At 32.2% G+C, this 26,164-nt stretch overlaps 1 protein-coding gene across 1 annotated transcript; it reads right to left on the bottom strand.

Annotated features, from left to right (window-relative positions):
* Nucleotides 1-377: 377 nt before the first annotated feature.
* Nucleotides 378-24,757, bottom strand: LOC111045553 (serine/threonine-protein kinase polo). Its single transcript, XM_039439951.1, has 11 exons — nt 24,398-24,757; nt 23,212-23,456; nt 22,416-22,613; nt 21,567-21,662; nt 20,871-21,076; nt 19,016-19,123; nt 9,484-9,648; nt 8,169-8,322; nt 5,008-5,251; nt 4,011-4,236; nt 378-2,247 (listed from the first exon to the last, which is right to left on the bottom strand). The coding sequence occupies exons 1-10, from the start codon at nt 24,497-24,499 to the stop codon at nt 4,030-4,032; spliced, it is 1,725 nt and encodes a 574-aa protein (XP_039295885.1). The 5' UTR covers nt 24,500-24,757; the 3' UTR covers nt 378-2,247; nt 4,011-4,029.
* Nucleotides 24,758-26,164: the final 1,407 nt, after the last annotated feature.

Genomic DNA, 26,164 nt, shown 5'->3' with positions numbered 1-26,164 from the left:
TAAGAGGTAGCTGAATAGTTTGCGCCTTGCAACATCATGATAGGCAACCTGCAATACTGATCAATCTACCTCTTCAATACTTCTGCTGCCCTGGTAGCATTTGGGTTGGGGTTAAACTTTTAGTACCAGGGAGTCAGAACTCATTGAGAGGTAGCTGAATAGTTTGCGCCTTGCAACATCATGATAGGCAACCCGCAATACTGATCAATCTACCTCTGTATTGTAGCAAAACGTCTCATATAAAGTGTAGTTTATTTCACAACACCTTCTAGGTGTCTATCCATAGCCCTAATATCAATCAAATCTGGGAGATTTGCATTTTTCATGAAATCCATGAATAAAAACAATCATCATAAACATAATAAAAAACCATCATCTTATAGAAATCGCATAACTTTATTAGGTACTGAATGCATTTTACAAGAATAGGCCTATAGAATACAATTTTCTTGTCATATATTTTACAAAACATTCAAGATGTGAAATTTATCAGAACAATAAAAATCAACTGAATATTGAGCATGATTCAAATGCAATTTGATATGAATTTTTTATGTAAAGTAACGTCAGAATACATGACAGTATACAGCACACATTAAACTCAACTTAAATCACACAACTATGACAAAAATAATTTTGTATTTTATATAATTTATAGAACATTTACATTGCATCGAACTAATATGAAAGCAAAAAATTAGGGTAAATAATATTGTCGTTAAGTCATCAGTAAAATTAAAACAATATCAGAATTACAATACTTAAGTAATAATTATAATTATATAACAAGGTGATTAATAAGTTATATAAATCGTAATGAGAGAGAGACAACAGTCTAATATAGAATGACAGAAGTGTATAAAAAATATCTAAAAAGTAAATCAAAGAAAAAATATTACAGTAAAAAGTTGTGCAGACTAAAAGGAATGATAGTATAATTATGACAAAATGTAAATAGTGTTTAAAATAATGCAAAGAACACTTTGGTCAATTTGAACAAATTTTGAAACTATTTGAATTTTGAACTCTACTACCGAACACAATTTATAAGTATTGTTTTACTTTAGAGTATTTAAGGACTTGGAAAAATAATTTATTTGTTACATGATCAGTAATTTCAGAGTTGATAAAACATACTTTTTTTAATAATCCTGTGGTAGGGATACAGGAGACAATAGTTTTAACACGAATATTTTGTACTAATAGTACACGATGACAAGTCTTATAAAAAACCAATGAAATCAAAAAGCTGGAGCAAACAATAATAATATTAGATAAATTTGTTTTATTTCACACTTAATTGGGGGAAGTTAATGGTTCAATCATCCTCTTTATTCAAGTCTTTCAACCATGGTAAACCATCAAATTTTGGCAAGCAATAGCAATATTGTTATTATAATTATTAGAGATAACAAACTTGGTTTATTATCGATCATATTTCTCAAAAGTTTAACCCACGTAACGGAATTTAAACTAGGAAATCAATTTTGTGTCCAATTTTAATAAAATTTCACAAATGTTGACTTAAATTTAAGACTATCATCACATATCAACGATTTCATTACACGTTTTAAGGTAGAAAATTATATTTAAATTATATCTCAAAAATCGACTCTAATAGAAAAATAACAACTCAAGGGGCAATTAATACTTATCTATTTCAATATTGGAACCTTCAACTTCATCACATTTGAGACACTTTCATTCAAGAATTTTAAAGATTTTTTCGAAATTTCAAGAGAAAGTTAGAGTGCAAGCTTACAGGATTTTATCATGCGCGGTATAAATAAAGAAATGAATAGATTTTTAGTACGAAAAGATTAAAGATGAATTGCTAAAATTCAATCGATAATCAACTAATTGGGGAGATCAATACAAGCTGGTTTGGCATGTGGATACCAAGTCAAAAATTTCTATCAATACAATTATTAGCAGGAGGGAACCTATACTTTCATCCTAATTACAGATAATAAATATCGTGACAATTGAAGCACATTTTTACACCTCATGCATCAACAGTAATTTTCGGAAACATTTATCAAACATACATTCAGAAACTGATTTCAGAAACATACATTCAAACATATTTACAATAACAAAGGCACATTCATGATAGGCAAACCTTCTTCCAAAATCCTCAGATTGCAGGAGAATTTCATGAAATGCCTATGGAGGTTACAGGCTATCTTCTCAGGGCAGCTTTGGAATGAAGGATGTACTAACAAATGTTCTAGTCTGTTTAGGTTTCTGTGGACAAAAATAGAGAAAGAGTTTAGTCTCTGGTCATATAAGTCTCAAAGGGCCGGTTTCCGAGCTCGGGATTTAGCTAAGTTCTAGACTTTAAACAGTTGGAGTCAGAAATTGGCTTTCCGAAACTGGGCGTAGTCGTAGTCATAGTCAAAGTCATGTTTAAATTAATTTCGAAAAACTAGAAAATTGAACACAAAATAAAATAAAGTGAAAATAGTCTGAAGTTTCAGCTGAAGTTTCATTGAATTATTCTACAATGTTTCATTTCGCCAAGGAAAAACGTTTCCAATTATAGAAATGGGAAAATAATTTTTTTCTGCAACTATTTACTGTGACTAAACCCCGTTTTGGAAAGCCAATTCTCTGACTCTAGGTGTTTAAAGTCTAGAACTTACCTGAATCCCGAGCTCGGAAACCAGCCTTAAGTTTTAATATTAGTTCTATAATTTAATCTATTTTCATAGATACAGACAGTAGACACAATATCATTCTTAAACCATTATCATCGTCATTTATTATTTCACAATAAATCATGCAATTGAAATACTGTATTAAAAATGGAGAGATACATTTTCATTTATCATTGTTAACAAGAATCAACAAATAACACTGTGTTTCAAAAATGACTTCAAAACGTTGATAATTATTCATAGAAAATTATTCTAGAAGTATAAATAGAGCTATTTTCTAATAATAATATCGAGGACTTGGCTGGCTCAGGTCTGATGTCAGAGATTTCAGGTCGCAACTGATAAATTTCAGGGCCTCTGACATGACCTAACGACTGCTTTTTAGGCCGCCGGGACTGACGATTAACGTGTCCATCCGAAACACGGGAGATAAATATCTTGCCGGGCCATTTTTCTAACGCAATATTGTTTCATAGGTAACCACTAGACGTAGAATATCGCGAATAAAAAACCTGGCCATCCTAACATTTCCACTGAAATTAAAAACGTAAAGCGGGATGCACACCGGAGAAACGCGTTTCGTGAAAAAAGTTTCAAGAAACGTGAAACGAAAGTTGCTCGCAATCGACTGATAAGATTAAGCAGGGAACGTTTCTTTTGTATGCATGCACGAGTGAAACGGATTACATGAAACAAGTTTCATGAAAGAGGGCTTCACGAAATGCGTTTCTCCGGTGTGCATCCCGCCTTAAGTTCAACATAGCATCGTTATTTCATTGTATTTGATGGATTCATTCTACTCATTTGTGTCATTGATAGAGACTAATAACTGATCTTTTCGTTCTGTATGATGATCAATGTAATATTCCATATAATACATAACCAACAAAATTATGTTTAATAAACATTCGTTAAATGATTTCTTCTTTATGGAATATTTTAGAGAGATGAAGTGGAAGTAGTGCACACTTCTCTATAAGGTAACTTTGTAAAGCAGCCTTTGTACATTCACGCAGATAGTAAACGACACTTTGGTGGAATCAACTTCAAAAGTGCGCGCCAAAAGCTTGAATCAAAGATTGTGAAGTGGCGTTTCATTAAACAAGTAGTTTTGCACCAGTCACATGATAGTTAGTTACGTGACATGGAACAATTTACCATTGGAACTGGAACAATTTAACAATTATTACCATGACAATTTACCGTGTTCCCAGAACGAGAGCCCAATGAAATATCGCTTTTTCATTAAATTTCATGAAATGAATATACTCACTAGTGTTACCGTGTTCCCAGAACAAACCCAATAGAATCCAGCTTTTTCATGCAATTTCATGAAATAGATCTACTCACTAGTGTTATTTAGTGGAGACTAATGGCCGATCTTGTCGTTCTCCATGATGATGAGGGATCGCAGCTTCTTGCGTACATAGTCGATGCAGCCGAGCAGCTGTCGACTGCAGCCCTTCTGCTCGATTGTCTCCAAGCTGTAGGTGCGGAACTGCTTCTCCTCATTGATGTGCGTCACTGCCTGCATCAGCGGGCAGATGATCAGCTTGTTGTGGTCCATGAAGTTCACCTAAAAACACAAACAACCCGGTATTTGAATTCAAATAATAATTATTATTCAATGAGTTTAAAGAACACAAGTACAAATTGATACGAATAACTTCCCAAATCGATCATTAATTCAATGTTTTGTAACAATGTAATTGTAACTAGAATAAGTTCACAATCATTCAAGAATGTCTGCTTTTTTATTTTCTTATTTTTTACTTTCCTTCTTTGTAAATTTCATCAAATTGAGATGTTAATAGGAATCCACCCATTTTATTTATTTTGGAAATAATTTTGTTTTAGTAACACTCGGCCCCTGCGCTCAGGTTTTTAACCTTTACAGGGACTTTCCGTTTTTATTTTAGTTGTGTTTTTCCTGGCTCTAAATTTTGTAAAATTACGCAACAATTTTTCAATTAATGGTGATTCGAGTGTGATATTTTTGTTTTTTATTCTGTTTTCAACCGTTAAAATTTAAAATCTTTGTTTTTGAGTGGAAATGGACTAAATTTCAGTAAAGTGAAATCATAACCCTTTTTTGGACTTTTAAAGTGTTATCTAAATTTGGGAAAGAAATAGTACAAGGAGTATCCTTAGTTTTTCTTTCCCTATCAGTGCTCCTTTGTAAAAAATATAAATAAATAAATGAATGAATTATAATACTATTTTACTTCTAACTTATTTTGTTAAACTGTCAATTGTATTTATATAATTATAGACACACATGTATGCAGTGTATGGAGGAAAAATAAACTATTGATTGAATTAATTGCAACACTTTTATTGGCCTCACCTGCAACGTGCCGTTAGCGAGCAGCATAAGCACGCATTTTGAGGAGCGATGCCAGAATGTGACATAGGGGATCCGACTGAGCCGGTCGCAGTCCCTCTGCACCGATTCACCCGTCTTCATCAGGTGATCAGTCATGTAGCGCAGGAAGTACGACAACAGCTTCATCTTCTTCTCCAGGTGACTGGGCGTGTTGGTCTTCGTGTAGTACGACTCGATGCCGTTCTGCTCAAAGTAGTGAACGTTCCTACAAAAAACATACAGCAAATTGAAATAAATAAGATAATATTTTTATTCAACACAGTACATTTTAGAATCTACAGTTGAATAACGACAAAACAATGGCAGGTATTAATAAGTAACAATTAATTAATTAATTAATATCGAGTGACCTGGCTGGCTCAGGTCTGGTGTCAGAGTTTTCAGGTCGCAGCTGATCAATTTCAGGGCCTCTGACATGATCTAACTACTGCTTTTTAGGCAGCCGGGACCGACGGTTAACGTGTCCATCCGAAACACGGGAGTGGCCCGAGATAAATATCTTGCCCGGGCCGGGATTAGATATAATTAACAATAATAATCACAATAAAAAAGCACACATGGAAGACTATAGTGAGGTCCACGTTATAATGGCAGTGAAAAAAGATAGGGGAACAACGTTGCCGATCCTCAGTCTTGTTAATGCCTTCTATATTTGCAAAATTACTCAAAATTTTCAATTTGTAGAAATTTGAGTGAAATATTTTTGTTTTTAATCAGTTTTAAAAAAATCAAAATTCTAAATTTTTAGTTTAGTCATTAGTTTTGAAGTGGAAATTGGACTTTTTGAAGTGAAAGTGAAATCTTAACCTTATTCTTTTTTGAAACTTTTATTTGTAAAAATTTGGGAGAAGACAGTTTTGGGCTATGCCTGTTGTCTTCTCCCCAATCATAGTATATTTATTATAATTATGATTTGTAATTGTCAATGACATAAATAAATATATACGGTAGCTGATACAGGTTTATTGATGTAATATTAACTGTTCATTCTCGATTAAAGAAATAAATCATACTTTATTAAGCAATAAATTATATTTTTCAATAACTTCATAATCGATTTTCATAATAAAGATGAAATATTTTGTTAGTTAATAATTAATTCTACATTGTTAAAAGAAAATCTGGCAACAAAGCAAAGCGAGAAAGAGATAGCGCTATCCGCTTTGTTGAATGATAGTCAAGGATAGCAATACCATAGCTGATTATACACTGCCATTATAACGTGGCTCTCACTATAGAGTTCTTACAAACTACACTACCTTCTACCACCAAAATCCTTCCCACTGCAGTAGGCTTTTGAAACAAGAAGTTTATACACTTTACTCTTGAATATTCTGATATCTGACAAGGACTGCAGCTCGGTAGGTAAAAAATCATTAAACAACTTCGCTCCAATATGATACAGTTATAACAATATTTGAACAAGAACTGTTATTCACTAAATATTTTTGAGAAGAGAACAGCTAGACATGAAATTAAAGAAGATGTATTGGCTTCTTGGGAGGACATAGAAGTTATCAAGATGTCATTATTGGTGAAATAATATACATGCATTATTTATTCATTTTAGTCACCAGGTAGTAAATATACCTAGTGGTTAATATTGAAACAGGGAATATATCGATGCATTTCTGTGCTAACTCAATTTGAATCAAGTCAAATGTATGATAATCTTATCTCCTACTCCCACTAGCAAACAAGAGTTATCTTATGCCAGTGGTTTTTTCACTTACCATCTACGTATTATTAAATCTTAGTTAACTTACTGTATTTGTCATGCTAGACTCTATTTTGATTTCTGTACATTCATGAGTGCGAAATAAATTTTAATTTGAAATTTTGAATTTGGAGGGGTTATTTCTCCTATATAACCTAACCTAACCTACTCAGTTCATCACGTGCCAGTTAGGTCAGTGGGATGTTAACATCAAATATAGAACATAGCTTACTATTGCATGAAAAAATATTTTGGAATGAATAAAAATAAGAAATAATAGCATATTTTACTATTTGAACAAGAGAGTTTGGGTTGAATTTTCAGTAAGTTAGATGTGTTGGACATTAAAATAGCTATTCAAGTCACTTGGCTGGGAAGTGGCCATTGCAGGGCAAGCATGAAATTTCCAGTCGAGGTGTTAGCCGAGACATGTGATCCCTACAAGATACATTCACAGCCAATTAACGTACGATATTTTTCGCAACACAATCATCAAATACTAAGGCATGGTTGCAAAAAAGCCGGTTTAATTTTAACCGTGATCAATTCCACAACAACCAATCAGAGAAGCCGTTTTTTCAACCTTTTCAGGCTTTTTGAAAAGATGGCTTCTCTTATTGGTTTTCGTGGAATTAATAGCGGTTAAAATTTAACCGGCTTTTGTGCAACCGGCACTATGTAAATGAGTAAACAACAAATAATGATTGAATACATGACTTCATGTAACATAGCCAATATTCAAAAGATCAAAAGTTTTGAATAGAAACAGCTGATCAGACTTCTTATAAATTGTTAATGCCATCTCTATAGTGAGGTCCAAGTTATAATAGCAGTGGAGAAGGATAGGAGAACAACGTTGCCGAACCTCTGTCTTGTCAATGCCTTCTATAGACGGTAGCTGATACAGGTTTATTGAGGTTATATCAACTGTTCATTCTCGTTTAAAATAATAAATCATACTTTATTAAGCAATAAATTATATTTTTCAATAATTCCATAATAGATTTTCATAATAAAGATGAAATAATTTGTTAGTTAATAATCAATTCTACATTGTTAAAAGACGATCTGGTCACAGATCAAAGCGAAAAAGAGATAGTGCTATCCGTTTTGTTGAACGATAGACAAGGATAGCAATACCATTGATAATCAAAACACTGTCATTATAACGTGGACCTCACTATAGTTAGCGCACTATCCGGGAAGTGGACGTTCTCTGTGCAGTGCAGCGAAAACATAAAATAAAGATTATGTTTTATCGGAGATTGACAATGGTGTAATAACCGAAACCGGTCTTTCTAATTATCAATAAATCAGTGGTTTTTTGACAATTTCTTAGTCTTTTTCATTCAATAAAATAAAGAGCCGACGATTGAATGAATTAATATTTGAATGAAGTACTGACTGTTGGTCCTGCAGCAGAACGATCTTGGAGCAGTCGTTGAAGATGACACCGACACTGTCGTCGCACAGCTGGTAGCCGAAGCCATACTTGTCCGAGTAGTCCACCCACTTGCTCACCCAGAACAGCGGCTGCAGAGCCGGGTCTGACTGGTCCTCTGCAACGTTCAACACACACCGTTATAAACATTATCAAAAACAATGAAGAAGGTAGTAGGATAGACGCAACAACCACACATTTTATAAATTGTTGATTTGAAAAGTCACTAAAAAAGTTATAAAAGATACTAGATAACGGCCCTAACAGATTCTGTAGAATTGCAACTTCATCACATTTCTAAATCAGTTATAGAGGGCACTAAACATGGGCGTACAGATTGTGTTGTGTGGAATTGCAAACTCATTAAACATTTCTGATTTGAATTCAGATCTGTAAGTAAACATCATAAGAATGCAACTTTATTGTACTGTATTTATAAAGTTCAAAGTATTTACACTTTATTAAGTTATAGTATAAAGTATTTATAATACTTATAATTTTAACTCAGATCGGTGTGTAAAAATTCATTCCCAACATTCCAGTAGCCTATCTATTATTGGTAAAAACGTTTTAGGGTTGAAGGGTTGGAAGAAAATTGATGGAAAGCTTTTCCTTTTAAATTTTTAAATCGCAAGAACGTGTTTCTTTCGAATCTCAGAAAGAGTTATGTACCAATAACTTTGTTGTTCAAATCAAATGAACCAGTTATAGTTCATTTAGTCATATAATTCAGCCTACTTACTTTCTAGACAATTTACTAATAATTTTCCAGCTGACAGATAAATTTGTTAATGTAGTCAATATTACTAGAAGACATGAAATTCTCAAAAAGGGAGGAACGTTTTCGCTTCAAAAAAGTAGGTAGTGAAAGCGACAAAATTATTCAGAAATAATGGAATGAAACTATTTCACACGAATGATCTAAGTGTAACAGAGGGCCGACTGCGCCCTAACTTCGTTCTCTAGGAAAATAAAGGCAGTCATTCAATTCAATTTACTTTTTTGAACATACTAAATTATTCAACCTTTCATATTTTGGCGTTTACCACACATAGTGACATTTTTCAATATGAATGACAATGAATATCAAACAATGTCAAATTTGTATATTCAATAGATGGAGAATTGAATGAATGATTAACAAATTAATGATTGATTGATGACTTATTTTAATGATGATCAATTATCATTTAAATGATTATATCATTTTTTATTGATTGATGAAACGCATCGACGATTGATTTATAATTAATTAATTATTGATTGTTTGATGACTGACCAGCAGGTGAGTCAAGCACAACATTCGGGTTGATCTTGACCAGTTGGCAGAGAATCTTTTGCATGTGATGCAGTCGCTCCTCGTGCATGTTGCGGGGTGGCATGCGCGCTACGCTCGGCGAACCACTATTGCCCTTGTTCGGAGTCGTCATACGGTTGGCGCCCGCTAAACAACCACAATAACACAACATTAATAAAATAAATTGATAATAAAGTTAGTAAACTGAGTAATTTAAATAGATTGGAGCTCGGTTTCTAGGACACGTATTAAATCGAATGTACCATCATTTATTTATTGACAAAGGCAACTGTTCACGAGTATTTTAAGCCCAGGTAATAATGAGGGGATGAATGGCAATGCCGCACAAACGCCTCCATTTGTGATGATTCAATGAATGAATGAGAGATGACGAAATGAAATCTGAGAAAGAGCACCCGATCGTGATTAAAAATCAAATTCAAATTTCATTTATTGCCCGAGACACATTATATAAAAAATTGAACAGGCACTGTCAATATACATAAAAATCACACTAAACATAAAAATTATCATATCATTCTATGCTGTCCAACTTTAATGCTAGAATACTGTTCTGAACTAAATAAACATTTTCTCAATAGGAACTTTTCAATTTTCTGTTAGTATTCCTTCACAGGTAATTCTCTAATATCTAATGGTAGGTGGTTATAAAATCTGATTACCCAGGATTTAAAACTAGTATGACTAGTATACTATCTATAATAGTAAAATTAATTTCGGATGTTTAATCAATTCCGTGTGTAATGAGAGTGAAAAAACTTGCAGATCAATATAGATTTAGTAAGTGCCATAGAAACTGGGCTCAAATGAAATTAATGTAACTTTTAAAAAACTATTACCCGATCTAGACATGAATTACTAATAGATTCAATAAAATATTCATATACATTTGTTAGGTCCAAAACATCACAATATTGGAAAGAAAACAGAGGCATTAAACCCTAGAACTAGACGTACTGAAACTTTTTTGTAGGAAACTATTTGTGACCAAAATTTTGTTGACAACTTTAGTGAAATCGCAGCTTTATAATGTAACTTTTTATGTACATCAACCGTTGAAGGTGTAGAAAGAACATTCTTCATTATTATTATTATTATTAAACGAAAATTCAATTAAATTTTAATTTTCTATTGAACTTTATATCAATTTTCTTTCTTTTCTCTTGTTTATATTAGCCTACTCTTCTTCTTGTTTTGTTTCTTATCTTTCTTATGGTTATCATAAATGACTCTGATGAACTGATTTCTCTTGAGACTTATAATACTATTCAAATAGATGATATCTTTCAATGTCATGAAGAGTTGTTTGGCAATATCGATAGTAAATCTTACCTAAATGTTATTCATATAAATATCAGAAGTCTTAATAAAAATTTTGATGAGTTTTCATATATAATAAGTAATTGTACTGTAGATTTTCATATAATTATATTGAGCGAAACTTGGGTGGTTGAGAATGACAACTTTAATTTTAATTTGAATGGATACACAGTAATTAATAAGCCAGGTAAAATAAATAAATGTGATGGAATCTCTGTTTTTCACAAAAGTGATTTGATAGTGGATGAGTTGAATTATGAGATAACAGAATCAAACTCGATTGTTTTGGACGTTCAGGTGCCCACTGTAAAGGAAAAGATAACCCTTATCGCAATCTATAGATCACCTTCAACAAATACAGATATATTTCTCAATGGTCTAAATGATTGCTTGCATTCTATTAGAAACCGACCCAACATAATTTTTGCAGGTGACTTAAATATTCATTTAAATAAAAATAATTTAGTTGCAAACGAATATTTCGAAATTTTATCTCTTAATGGTTTGAAATCCTTTATAAATAAACCTACTAGAATTCAAAACGAATCAGAATCATGTATAGATCACATATTTTTCAAAAATTCTAACTTTAATAATGTAATAAGTTCAATAATAAAAACAAATATTACCGATCACTTTTGTGTCAGCATCCACATAGATTTAAACACAGACCTTACTAGTACTGTAAAACCTAATCATTCATTTTCAAAAATAGACTATAATAAATTGCTATTATGTTGGAAGACGTATTATTATTTATTAGTATTATTATTAGACGTAGTATTGTATTATTTTGGAAGACGTTGCCAAACTGTGATGAGGGAGGTCAAGTAAGCTGTTATGTTTAATTGCAAGGTGACGATTTATGTTTTTCATTTTATATATTAATATTCATTAATATGTCAACTGACTAATGAGTTCAATAAGTGATGATTCATTAATATCTTACCAAAATATAGATGACTCTTTTATTTTGATGAATTATTTTCTTTCTAATACGTGCGCAGATGGGCTAATTATCATGAATCAAAATATCAGAAGTCTGAGAGAAAATTTTGGTCTTTTTTTAATACACCTAAATTCTTTAGATAAATTACCAGAAATTATAATCTTGTCGGAAATATGGATTGAAACAGCAGAACTAGGACGATATATGATTGATGGTTATAATCAGTTTTCTAAATGTAATGAAAACTATAGAGCTGGAGGTGTACTTGTATTTATATCACAAAGATTCTCCGCTATTGAAAATGATGTGACTATGACAACAGCCGATGGGGAGCAGACCAAAAAATAATCCCATAAGCCGTAATGTTAACTTATGTACCTTTTTCTAGAGATCTATCCACCCGATCGATGTGAGATTTTGAACACAGACTAACATGACCTTTTTACATTTTACTTTTCACAAGATTTTTCGTTTTTGACATTTTATTTACCAAATATGATTTTTTTCCTGAATTACTGCTCGAAAACACCGTATTAGATCACAAAAAGTTGTATAAAATGGGATTTTTTAATTAATTCTCAATTATCTCTCGCTAAAGTGTATATAATGGTCCTAAAAAGTACTGTACAAAATTTCAGACGTCTACCTTGAAGGGTTCCTGAGAAAAAGGTACATAAAGTGAAAAAATACTGTTTTTAGAAAATTGACGAAACGCGAACCGATGTAAACAACTTTCGATAATCAAACTAAGATGATCATGGTATTCCAAAGCCTTCTATATCAGCATTACAGGTGTAGTAACATAACAGACTGTAATGTACAAGAATTTTATAAAAATTTCATCAGAAATTGAGTAAGAGTAAAACTGGGAAATGTACAAAAAATGACTGAAAAATGAGCAACTGGAACAGAAAAATCTGTTACAGCATGACAGTAAATAATTTTTTTCTCATCAGTGGATGATCGGATCCTTTCATATGATACATCGATTTGAAGCAGAAGAATGGAGCTATCGATATATGACAAAATCGAGAAATTGAAAAAAAATCGATTTTTTTGGTCTGCTCCCCTAAGGTCAATGTAGGTTCAGACGTTGAAATTACCTTTATCGTTCTGTATCGATTACATGCTTACTCAGTTATAGATTTCTTGAGTGAGTTGAATGGTGTTTTTGCGTGTGTAAGAGATAATAATGTTGTTTTTGCCGGCGACATTAATATATGTACTTTGAAACATTCTATTAATACTTTTGAATATCGGTCTTTATTGGCTAGCCATGGTTTCTATGAATTAATCAGCAAGCCAACTCGTGTTTTTGGAAATAGTAGCAGTTGTTTAGATCATATTAACGTAAGATCTAAACACAACGTTTTTTTGTTTGATTCAGATGTTGTGTCCTCTGGTCGTAGTGATCATGATATTTCCATTTGTAGTATTAAGCTGAAAGATCATTCAACTGATAAACTTAATAATCATTCTGTAAATAACAAAATTAATAGAAAGAAATTAAATTATGAACTGTTAAAAAATAATCTTAGATCGGTGGACTGGTCGTCAGTTTATTCCGAGGGTGATGTAAATAAAGCGTTTAATATTTTTCTTGATGTTCTAAACGATAATATTGATAAAGCTACTGAATTGTTGGAATGCAAAAATAATTACAAGCACACCATTCTGAAACCATGGATGACACAGTCGCTGTGTGAAAGGCAAAGATATAGGAATAAAATGTATAAAAAAGTTAAGAAACGAATAGGTGATTTAAGATTTCAGAATTATTTTAAACGCTATTGTGATCGATTAAAAAGAGATATGGATTATAGAAAAGAGCAATATTACATGAATTTATTTAGTGTAAATAAAAATGATATAAAGAAACAATGGAAGACTATAAATGAGATATTAGGAAAAAAGTCAAAAAATAATAAAATTATAAAGATCAAAGCAGGGGTAAACCCTAGTGTCATTTTGGAAGATGAAAATAGGATTGCAGAGGAATTTAATAGCTTTTTTGTTAGTGTTAGTGATCAGCTGAAACTTAAATTAGATCCGCCAGATGATGAGATAAATAAAGAGTATAGGACTTTATTCAAATTGAAACGAGTGATGAATTTATTCTTTCTATTTCTTTGAGACTACTGTTTCGGAAGTAGAAATGATTATAAATTCACTGGACTCGAAAAAATCTTCTGGGTTTGACAGAATATCTGCTTCTATTATTAAAGAGATTAGTAGTATAATTTCTCCAATACTTTCGTATTTGATTAATTTTAGTTTTATTAATGGCATTTTTCCGGAATCACTAAAAGTTGCTGTTGTGATTCCTCTTTTTAAAAAGGGTGACATTTGTGATTTGAACAATTATAGACCGATATCATTGCTTAGTGTTTTTGCAAAAATCTTTGAAAAGGCTATTAAAAAACGATGTATTAATTTCTTAAAAATAAATGGTTTTTTCTCTGAAAAGCAATTTGGTTTTTTGGAAGGAAAATCCACAGAAGATGCGTTATTGAATTTCTGTGCAGATTTATATCAGGGCCTTAATAATAAATTGAGCGTAGGTGGTCTTTTTATAGATATAACCAAGGCTTTTGACACTGTGGATCACAGTATGTTACTGAATGTAATGTGGTTTGCGGGCTTCAGGGGTTTTGCTTGGAAATTTTTTAAAAGCTATTTGAATAACAGAGTCCAATGTGTTAAAATTAATAATGATGTATTTAGCTCCTTCAAACCAATAAACTGTGGTGTTCCGCAAGGATCGGTCCTTGGACCTATTCCTTCAACATATTTTTTTCTCTGTATTATAAACATTTATCAAGTTTTTATATAATTTTAGCTAGGCTCTAAGCTACTCTTTCTTTATTTTCAGTGTGATGGTGCCTCAACACGTTTTTTCAAATGAGGTTACCTAACCACTTTATATTATTGTTTTGTAATGTTTTGTGTATTATTTATTATTGTAAATTGTAAAGTGTGTCAATAAATGAACTTGAACTTGAACTTGAACTTATTATCAATAGAAACTGAAAAGTGGGATGACTTATTAGAAGCTAATTTCCACGTTAACGAACTAATGAACATTTTTACAAATAAAATATATGATCACATTGAACGTGCTACTGTCAGAGTAAATATCCCTCATAGATTCCAACCTCTTAAACCTTGGATCACACGTGGTCTTATAAACTCAATTAGAAATCGTGACAGGATGTTTAAAACACTAACCAAACAACCTTTCAATACAATATTGAAGGAGGAATATATAGCTTATAGAAATTTTTCTCAATAAACTACTAAAACAAAGTAAATGTGATTACTATAAAAGCAAAATTAATCAAAATAAAAATAATACTAAAAAAAATTGGGAAACTCTGAATGAAATGTTAGGAAAAAAAGAAGTACTAAATCTCCAAAACTCGATGCCGATGTACTTAATCAACATTTTGCACAGGTCGGAAAAATCTATGCTGAAAATTTGAAAAATAATAATCCCATCTCAACTGCAGGTAACAAATTCAAAGATTCATTTTAGCAGAATTCCCATGAATCATTTTTCCTAACACCTACAAATGAAGAGGAAGTCTCCACCACTTTGAAATCTTTGAAAACTAACGCAGCTCCAGGTGTGGACAGAATTAATAATAAATGCTTGATAATTATTTGGCCATTTATTGTCAGACCTTTGACAATAATAATAAATCGTTGTTTTTTGGAGGGTCATTTTCCAGATAGTTTGAAAATAGCAAATATTCTACCCTTACATAAATCGGGTGACCCTTCAAATCCATCAAATTACCGTCCTATCAGTATGTTGAGCAGTTTTTCTAAAATATTTGAAAGATTAATTAAAACCCGTCTAGTTACCTATTTACAAAAACATAATATCATTCATAAACATCAATTTGGTTTTCAATCAAATAAAAGTACAATAGATGCAATTTCTCTACTAACCCAGACGATTTCTAATAATTTTAATAATAATATGAAAACCATAGCCATATTTTTAGACCTTGCCAAAGCTTTTGACACTGTCCCTCATTCTAAACTTCTAACAAAAATAGAAAAGCTAGGCATTCGTGGAGTACCCCTCACACTTTTCACCAGCTATCTAAACAATAGACATCAATTCCTCAAAATTGACAACAAAACTAGTTGCAAAGAACTCTCTGAATACGGCCTACCGCAGGGTACAGTACTATCACCAATTCTTTTTCTTGTATACATCAACGATCTTATCAAACTAGAAATAGAGAATTGTGTGACAATCTCCTTTGCGGATGACACGTCATTGTTATTCACTGGAACTACATGGGAGGAGGCCAAGGATAAATCAGAAACTGGTCTTAAAATTATAAAATCCTGGCTTGATAATCATATCTTAACCTTGAATATAAATAAAAGTAACTTTATGACATTTTCACCAACTGCTGCTGGTCAGCCACATGCTCTTGACAACATCATTATACATAATTTAAATTGTCCAGACACTAAATGTTCTTGCTCCAAGTTGAAAAAACAGAAACATGTCATCTTGGCATAATTGTTGACCAACATTTACGATGGGATGTTCACATAAACACCACTTGTAATAAACTTAAACATTGGATAAGTAAATTTCGCAATATCAGCCAAGTTAGTGACAAAGAGGTTTCAAAGCTTATATATTTTGCTTATATACAATCTTACCTGGGATATGGGATAAGAATATGGGGTGGATCTTATTCTAATCATATAGATAAAATTTTTGTTATTCAAAAAACCCTAATCAAAGCCATACTAGGAAAACCTAGACGCTATCCAAGTGAAAATATTTTTCTTGAATTCAAGGTTCTAACAGTAAGACAGCTATATATCAAAATTCTCATAACTTATATAAATAAACATAAAGATCTATTAAATTTGCGTGAATCTACTTATAATCTTCGTCCCTCATCCATAACTTTTCAGGTTGCTGACACTAATTTGTCCATTTGCAGAAAACAATTTTCATACATTGCATCTAAACTCATTAATAAAATCCCTCATCATTTCATCACCAATAAATTGAGTAAAAAGCTGATAAGAGATATAAATGAATGGTTATCTTCGAATGACATTAGTTTTTAAATATCTGCTACTAAAACTAAGCCAATTTTATCCATTTTTTTTCTCTTGAGAAATAGATTAATTTAATTCTATTAGGTATCCCTCTTCTTTCTTTCCTGTCCTTTCTGTTCTCTCTTTTCCTTCTTCCTTTTCCTCTCTTTTTTCTTTTTAAGTTAAGTAAATGTGACTTTTTTTCTTTTAAGAAGTTTAATATTTTTCTATCAGTTATTATTTTTCCTTTCACTGTAATTAGTTTAATATTTTTTATTAATTAGTTTATCTTTTATCCTGAAATTTAAAATATCTAGATTTTTAACACTCGGCCCCTGCGCACAGGTTCTTTAACCTTGCGGGGACCTTCCTTATATTCATTGTATAATTTAATTTTATACTGTAATACATCATTCTAATGTAATTCTATTTATATGTTTCTGATTTTCTGATGATGTTATTATTATTAAGGATAAATAAACGATTTTGATTTTGATTTGATTTGAAATGCTGTAATTCACCCCGAAGACTTCTGCTACTGCAAATATTGACAATAGGGTAAACAGCTTGATGGAAATTCGATGAGCGCTACTATTCAAAAATTATTTGTCCGCCCGGGAATCGAACCCAGTACCTCCCAATTGCCGGTCAGGAATGCTTACCCTTACACCAAACTGACAATCTCTGGATAGCTGCTATATATATCTCTATATAGCTGCGCTCATATCTGGATAGGTGCTATATATATATCTCTATATAGCTGCGCTCATATCCAGAGATTGTCAGTTCCTGACGGCAATTGGGAGGTACTGGGTTCGATTCCCGGGCGGACAAATAATTTTTGAATAGTAGCGCTCATCGAATTTCCATCAAGCTGTTTACCCTGTTGTCAATATTTGCAGTAGCAGAAGTCTTCAGGGTGAATTACAGCATTTAATTTGGATTTTCGTTTAATAATAATAATTAATTCATTAGCATTTGAATAATTGCAATATCTCGGGAATTTCCATCCGTAGACTTCTTTATTAGATTCATGTAAGTATAAACACTTTTCATTCATTCATTTATTGTATAAAACACTATAATCATAATACAATCATGACATTGGAGGAAAAACTAGGCTGAGCCTGTATTATTTCTCTCCAAAAATTTTGATAAATTTTTTAAGACTGGATGTTCTAAGTTGAATGTGTTTTCCAAATCATACAAATTATTCATCCTAATTGCTCATTATGACATCAATGAATGTATTCAGTCAATGGTTTGATTTTTTGAACTCAGGTCATCATTTGATTATTTTCAAAATTAACTTTTTTATAATACCAACAACTATTATTTATTATTTTTGACGTGACAACGTCTTATAAATTGGTTTGCCGGGTGAAACTTCAAGAAACTGCGTTACGTTCCCACGTTATGCGCTCACAATGAGAGCGAGTGAGAGCGTTCGTTTCGGTTAACGATCGTCTGGAAAGAGCACGAATAGGAGCAGTGGCGAGCAACGCAGCAGCATTCACCTGGAGAGAGAGTGAAACGGAGCAATCTCCTGCGACTGCGCCACTACTTAGTGAGTAGGTTATGTGAATAAGTATAAGTGAATGGGTATAAGTGTAAGTATAATAGGTATAAGTGAATAGGTTATGTTGTAGTAATCACAATGTTGTGGTAGTTTTCAATCACAAAAGTAGTATAAATCGTTTCTCAGCCAATAATAATTTGTTTAACTTGAAAAAATGAGCGCGACTTGCTATGTAAAAAATTGAATCGAGCACAGTTAGCCCGCCTAAGAGCGAGAGAGACAGAGTGATGATTTTGTTGAGGATGTGTGAAGGTAAAAATAAAATTTTGTTAATATGAAATTCAGTGTGAGATTCTTTGTATAAATTAATGTTTTAAATATAATTCTTTGTATAAATAAATGTTTTAAATTGTTACTATTATTTCATCCTTCTTCCTACTATAGGAATGAATATTCACATTAAAATTATTTTACCACTCAAAGTCGTTGTCACGTAAAACTTTCGCCCGTATACCAACTTTACAGGCAACCATGCAATTTTTTTAATATTGAATTGAAGCATCTATATCCAACTATTTAAATGTTTTCCAACCATGAACGAGTAAAATATCAAGGAGTATACTAACAGTTGAGTTCAGTGAGGGGCTTCCTGTGTAGCGAGTCTTCATTCTCAATCACATCAAATCTGGGAGTCATCGTTAGACAGGACACTGGCAAACTGGATGGCATGTAGCCTGCAAGAAAACAACAATCAAATTTTAATTCATCCTACAGAACTATTACAACCAACTGAGCAAAATACAATATCTATCAATCAATCACACTCATACCAGTGGCGAAGCTACCTATAAGGGGAGTCTAGGAACTCTAAAGCTTACCGCTTGTCTTTCAAAGCACATTTTTATTCAACAGTCTTTTGAAAATAAGAAAACTGAGTTTGAAGCAAATACTTCACCAGATAATTACACTCATCCATTGTATGATTATTAAGAAATAAGCTATTATGCTAAAAGTTCAACAAATTAAAGATAAAATTCCAAAATTGAAAAAGTATTTTGTTTCATTATTGTTGAGTAAACCAAAGCAAACCGCAAAACCGAGTTGTAGGTTAAGAACAAGCCAAGTGTTACACGAGCCACAAACCAACTGATACTGATTTATTTGAAACTGAAATTTTCAAATTTTGAATAGCATCGATGTTTGAAGACGATTACTTCGATGTCAACCATTTGATACATCGAGATCTAGACATCGATACAAGCTGTAGTCTAGGCTTGGAGCCTAGACTCAAAGTCCTACTACATATCTATGGTGCTACGTCACGTTGTCATAGCAACCATACAATACGCCACGCCCATTATGAATGAATTGAGTCTCCTAAGTAGGAGACTCACCATGCGAATGAATAGATAGCCAGTCGGCTGTCGGCCGGACAGAGAGCCACATAACAGTTTGGAAGGCGGTCTGGCCAGCTCTTATCCAAATTTGCAAAGAAATGTATGCGTGCTAATAAAAAATAATATTCACAACAATCAAAATTAATTTTGGGGAGTCTCAGACTCTTAGATTCCCCTTCAGCTTCGCCACTGACTCATACATTATCATCCTTTCATGATCTAAATAAAAAATGGATGAGTTGAAAAATCGTTTCCAGGTGGTTTAGAACCCACCTAAAGCTGTAGGTACATTCATCTCTCATCATCATCCGTCTAATTACCCATGTACAAGCCTCGGTGTCTAGATCATATGGGCATTATAGCAAAAGAAACCTCCATAATAGTTAGTTTATCATGAATAAATATTATTATAATAGAATACATTGCAGTACTTCAGTTAGTAGCAACTATATACCTTTAACTGGCATATTAACACAAACATTTCCAGCTGAACAAAGCATCTACTGAAAATTCACTGATTTGTTAGTAAATTTCCACTTATTTACGATACTTTCAGACTTAGTTTCTGACTTTCACTGGAATTTAAAAAATCACTGAAATTTTTGCTGAAAAATTTCCTAATTTACAACACTTGAAAAAAGTGTTCCATGACTTTTTCTGGCATTTACAAAAGTCCCTCATGTTCCAGAAGCTGTGAACAATAAAATGAGTTACATAATGAATATTGATTATTGAGCCTGAATACTTGAAATTCAAAGATGGCTTTCATAACATTATTGTTTCAACAGTATTGATTCATAAACATGTGTTTATGATGACCCTGTTTTCTAAATTTAAATATTTTCAAAATAAGAGGATTCTTTATGTTAAAAAAGGGAGCAGAAATTTGAATGCTGATGTCTTCTAAATTACATGACTCTTGATTATTAAAAAGGAGGAGGGAGGAAACTATAACTTACTTATGTTCCCAAATTAGAGGGATTTCGATGATTAAAAATAGGAAGAAGAAACTACACTAATGTTTTCCAGATTCGATGATTTGAAGAATTATTTTGATTGGAAGAAGATGAAAGTATATACTGACCGCAGGAGAAGAAAGGATGGTTGAGCAGTTCTTTGACACTGGGCCGCTTGCTGGGTTCACCCTGTAGCATGGCCATGATCATATGAACGGCCTGCTGTGACCTGCGCAGATGGGTCGGGATTCGGTACTCACAGCGCTTGATCTTGCCGTAAGTGTCTTTCAACGATTTTGTCTCGAATGGCGGCTTGCCCACCAGTAGTGTGTACCTGTTGACCGTTCAAAATAGTTATTTACACACAAACTACACATCTTTTGTACCTGTTCATAGCTCCAAGTAGATGTTTGAGTACTAACTTCACTTTACTGCACTCAGGAAATTTTACACACTCGCCTACAGCTCGTGCGGAATAGTTCCTTGAGGGCAGCAGTTTCTCAGTTACAAGGTACAAACATGAAGATCATGTGAAGAAACATGAAGAAGAATTTACACATAGGTTAGATGAGATGAATAATGAATTTATTGCCAAGTACAAGAAATATTTTTACAAATAAAATGATCATTAAATTACAATAGTTTTTGGCGTGACTGGGAAAAAAGCCTTGAGCTCCAGGCACGATAATGAATAATTTACTATTTTTCCACACTTGCATTGTACAAACAATGAAATATACAGGTACTGTAATAAACTTACATATTATAAAAAAGTGATTTACAATAATAATTTTAATAGAAAACAATAATTTAAAAACACTCACATGATACATCCCATTGACCAGACATCGACTTCAAAACTGTGGCCTTTCTTGTTCAGAATTTCAGGAGCAATATAATTCGGAGTACCGCACAGTGTTCTGAAACATAAATAGAAATATTGACGAATATGAAAGTTATTCTAATGTTTAATAGCTTAGTAATAATAATAATTACAGAGTTATGGGACATAACATACTGAAATTATAACACTCTTACAGCAGCTGATATTAATGAAGATATAACGGTGACACAATTCTTTTTTCTATCGATTTCATTTCATAAAAATAATTACATCAAAACAAATTTTACTCCAGTTCATTATAGCCTACTCTTGAGGAAACATGAGGATTATTATGAAGATTACTAGCTAGCACAGACTTCAAAAGCAATATAGTCGTAATTGAAGGTACATTTACAAGATTATTACTTGGTTGATCCAAATTCATGAAATCATTTCGTTTTGTTAGATAACCGGATTATTCTGAGATTCATGAATCTACCTTCCGGCTGTTGTAAAAAGTACAATGTTCATAGGCGTAAAATAATCCAAGAAGATGGAGAAAGTAATTATACAATTAATATGTTTTGACAGTAAACAGAGAACACATAACATTTGGAAAATTGGATGTTGTACAAAATTCAACACACGACTGCTCGTGTGATTGAGTAGGGCACGACTACCGGAAGGTTGAATTAGTTAATATACAAATAATTCTTAGATTGATGGATTAAATTGGTTAATAAGCAAATAATTCTAAGACGGATTAATTTAGTCAGAGGTCAACTAAGAGATAAGTATGTCAAATAAAACAAAGATTAATTCGTGTGTAAATGAAGATGATATAGCTTACCGTTTTCGTTGACCTCTGTATTCAATACGGGCGGCCAGGCCCAAGTCTCCAATCTTCACCTGAACATCGTCGTTCAGGAACAAATTTCCCAACTTCAAATCTCGATGAATGATGTTCTTTTCATGGAGATAGAGCACTCCGAGCATCAGTTGCCTCATGTAGTAACGTACTTCAGGCTCTGTCAGTGTTTTTCTACGCCTGAAGAAATTTGAAAATTATAATACGGTAATTATCAAATGAATACCTAAATACTTTTTAACAACCTTAACAATCTATCAACAAACCTCAAGTGTAGAAATTTTAAAAAGTTGAAACTAGTAATGAGAGTATTGAAACAACCCTGAAGTGTTGAAATTCCATAAAATCTTTTTGGCTGAAAAGGTGTTGGATAATTAATTTAGGCTACCTACGGAATCAGACGTGAAACAACTGACAGCGTGGTGAATACAACTATTGCTCTTAAAAGTCTAATTGGGAAATGAATTTTATTTTTATTGAAGTTCAAAAAAAAAGTTGAATAGACTTTAGAAGATTATATTAAATGACAACTACTGACATAATTTTCAATGGCTTTGCATTGAACTTATCGTCAAATTTTGACAACAGTTTCAAAACAAGGCAAGTTACTTTGAGTATTTTGATGCACACAAGGTGAATATGGTTTGACCTGTCATCTTGCTTTTTTTGACGCCATCTATCCAGTTAACTGGTCATTGATATAGGAGAAATTAAGGATCAATTTTACATGTAAGATAAAGAATAAGAATACGGTGATAAATAAAGTTGATCATCTTACCTATGAAGTTCCATCATTGAACGTTTCCTACACAATTCCAGCACAATATATACAAAATTCTGATCGTCAAAGAACCCGTAGAACTGAACAATGTTATCATGATGCAGACTGCGATGTATTTCTATTTCCTGCATCATTTTCTCTTTCTGATTGCTTTTCAACAAAAGTTTCTTGGAAACAATTTTGCCGGCGAAAACCTTGTTTGTTTTTGTGTCTGTTATTTCGTAACATTTTGCAAAGCCACCCTGAAAAAATAAGAATTGAAAAATTGAAATTCAAAGTAATAGTTTTTTATTAAATAATATCTAATGAAACATAATTTATTGGCAAACCACTATGATAATGTTTATGATAACCTACAAAATTATTGAGTAACATGACAGAGGTAACATGGAATGTGGGAATATTTGTCTACAAACACTAGAAATATTGCATTATTAAATAGGAAGAAATAATTTGGAAAGTCAACAAATTTAGTTATGAAATAAATTATGAAAAGGAATTAACAAAAATACAATTAGTAAAACAAATTGGATAGGCCTATTAGCAAACAAAACCTTTAGGTGTAAAACTGATAAAACTAAAAAAAAAATAAAGCGTTAACAAAGAAAATGAAACCCATATTATAAGCTGAGGATTTGATTTACATTAAAAAATGAAAATAATCAAACTGTCTGCCTATAGCTAAAAATGCGAGCGAAAATAATTACAAGAGTTCAACTATTTTGGAATCTTTCAACGAACTTTCTAATAAGTGTATTATTACAGTATTTATAAACTAAAGAATTTAACAGAATAAATTATTTCTACAAACAAATTTCAAAACAAAAACACTATTTATTTTACTAATCTAAAATGTAAAAAACTATTGTCTGTACAGACATGTTGCTGGCAAGTGACGAATCAATCAAAGTGACCAAGACTGCACTTAAATAAATACCTAATGAAAAATAGGCTAATTTACTTTCGGTACTAGTAAACAAAATTGTAATGATTGTAGAAATAGGCTCAACTTTTCAAATTGGAATGCATTATCTAGAAAAAAGGGAACAAAGAAGATTGTCAAAATTGTTTGTCAAACAGTAATGGCGTAACTTAGGTATCTCTACACTTTATTGGGAAGTGACAGTAAGATTGGAGGTTGAAATAAATAGTTTGATAGATAAAATTTTTAGATAATAATCACCTTTCCAAAGAACCTTCCTTTCATATAAGTTGTACCAGTTGTATTATCCACAATAATATCGGGTATTTCTGGATCAGCTTCCTTGGGTTCGATGGAAGTCATGTTGGATAAATAAAATCTAATCACTCGCGAAACAAAATCGATTGAAGGTAAAATATTTACGACTATCTATATTACATAAAATGGTTAAAACAATGTCAGAAAAGTTAAAAATTGATAAACATTAAAATCTTTTAAAAGGCATGTCAACGAAACAGCAGAGCCTATGAGTGTTGATCATCCAAAATATCAGCCGTCTCTGCCTCTGCGGCATTCAAAACACACAAAAACGTACGTTACATGTTTGAAATGATATCAACCAATAGCAAGCGCGTATTCACTAACGTACTATTGTGAGCTCACAGGTTTGCCAGTCCTGATTAAAAACAATATAGAATATAAAATGAATAATTCTCAGGGAATAAAATCGAAAATATTCAACTAGAATAAAAAATTATGTATTTTGATACGTGAGAATAACTCACTTCAAGTTAGTATCAACCTAGCTTCACACAGAACTACACATTGATAATTTGAAAGAATTATAGATTGAATAAGTCTATTTATAAAATTAAAAGGTGAATTATACATAAATATCTATCTACAATAAATATTTTTCAACCAAAAAATCGTTATTTTCTCTTAATTTTTGAATTTAACTGAATTCCCATCATCTGGCAATGCAATGCCAATCAAGCTACCCTTGAAAATATAGCGCCAAGATTTGAAACGTCTTTACTGGCGGATAAAATTTATCACCTATTAAACTTAGGTACCTTCTCTATTAATATTCTATTATAATGTTTTTTATTCATCTTATTCCATTCACTGAAACTCTCTCTTCATAACCTATTGATATCAATCACATTTTTCTATATTTTATTCTTACACCTGATGGAAACTGATCTATAGATTTTCCTGATATCAATCTGATAGCCATTATGAAAATTGGTTCTAATAGTTTTAAAAAGTTATAATAAAACAAGGAAATAGAGCACAATTATATCTTCTCAAACGTACAAGTAGGTGAAAGCTTGACTGATCCAAGTGTCAGGTATGAATTTACTCTCCAGGTCAGAATAACAGGGTTTAAATGCGCAACTCCAATCGATACGGCTATAGTGGAGTCACTTGAAACTTTCAGCAATCCTTATAATAACATAATATTGCTTTCTATTCAACCAATTCTGACAGTTCGAAGTGGTTTTCTCTATAGAACATTATTTTTGAATGCCTGTTGGTATCAGTAGGATGGTTGGTACTGGATTCACCTTATTTCCTAGTCAAATCCTCCCCATTGGTCGGTGAGAGATATTCTTTATAGAGACAGAAGAGGTTCGCAATAGTAGGTCTACAAAAAAGACTCAAGTCACGCTCATATCTATAAATAGAATGCACCAAATAACTGTCGGGAAAGGGGATGAAGGTTGTTGATCCCAAAGACCAACATGCCTAATATTATTATTGTGACACATTTTTATCGTAGTAAAGTGGACCACTTTTATAGTGGTAGCTACTCTTTGGTCTACAGTAGAGATGATTAATTTGGAAAATGCAAACCACAATAATATTATGAATATTGATTAACGTTGAAAATTAGCTGCCATAATATTTTATTTCCCGGTAGATTCTAATTAGGGTACCTACCAGAATCCAGACCAATATTTGGACGCGTTTCCAATAGAAAATTTAATGAACTATGAAGAGGATGAAACAAATTTGAATTTT

This window comes from Nilaparvata lugens, chromosome 13, assembly GCF_014356525.2.
Source record: "Nilaparvata lugens isolate BPH chromosome 13, ASM1435652v1, whole genome shotgun sequence".
Classification (NCBI taxonomy): domain Eukaryota; kingdom Metazoa; phylum Arthropoda; class Insecta; order Hemiptera; family Delphacidae; genus Nilaparvata; species Nilaparvata lugens.
The sequence above is the reverse complement of the archived record's forward strand: the minus strand, read 5'-3'. Positions and strand labels throughout refer to the sequence as shown.

Excerpts from the sequence above, each read along its gene's own strand:
- LOC111045553 (XM_039439951.1), bottom strand. The coding sequence starts at position 24,499 with ATGACTTCCATCGAACCCAAGGAAGCTGATCCAGAAATACCCGATATT. Across the intron at positions 5,252-8,168 it reads GTTCTGCTGCAGGACCAACA|GAACGTTCACTACTTTGAGC; the intron begins GTCAGTACTTCA and ends TGTTTTTTGTAG. Across the intron at positions 4,237-5,007 it reads TCGCTAACGGCACGTTGCAG|GTGAACTTCATGGACCACAA; the intron begins GTGAGGCCAATA and ends TTGTGTTTTTAG.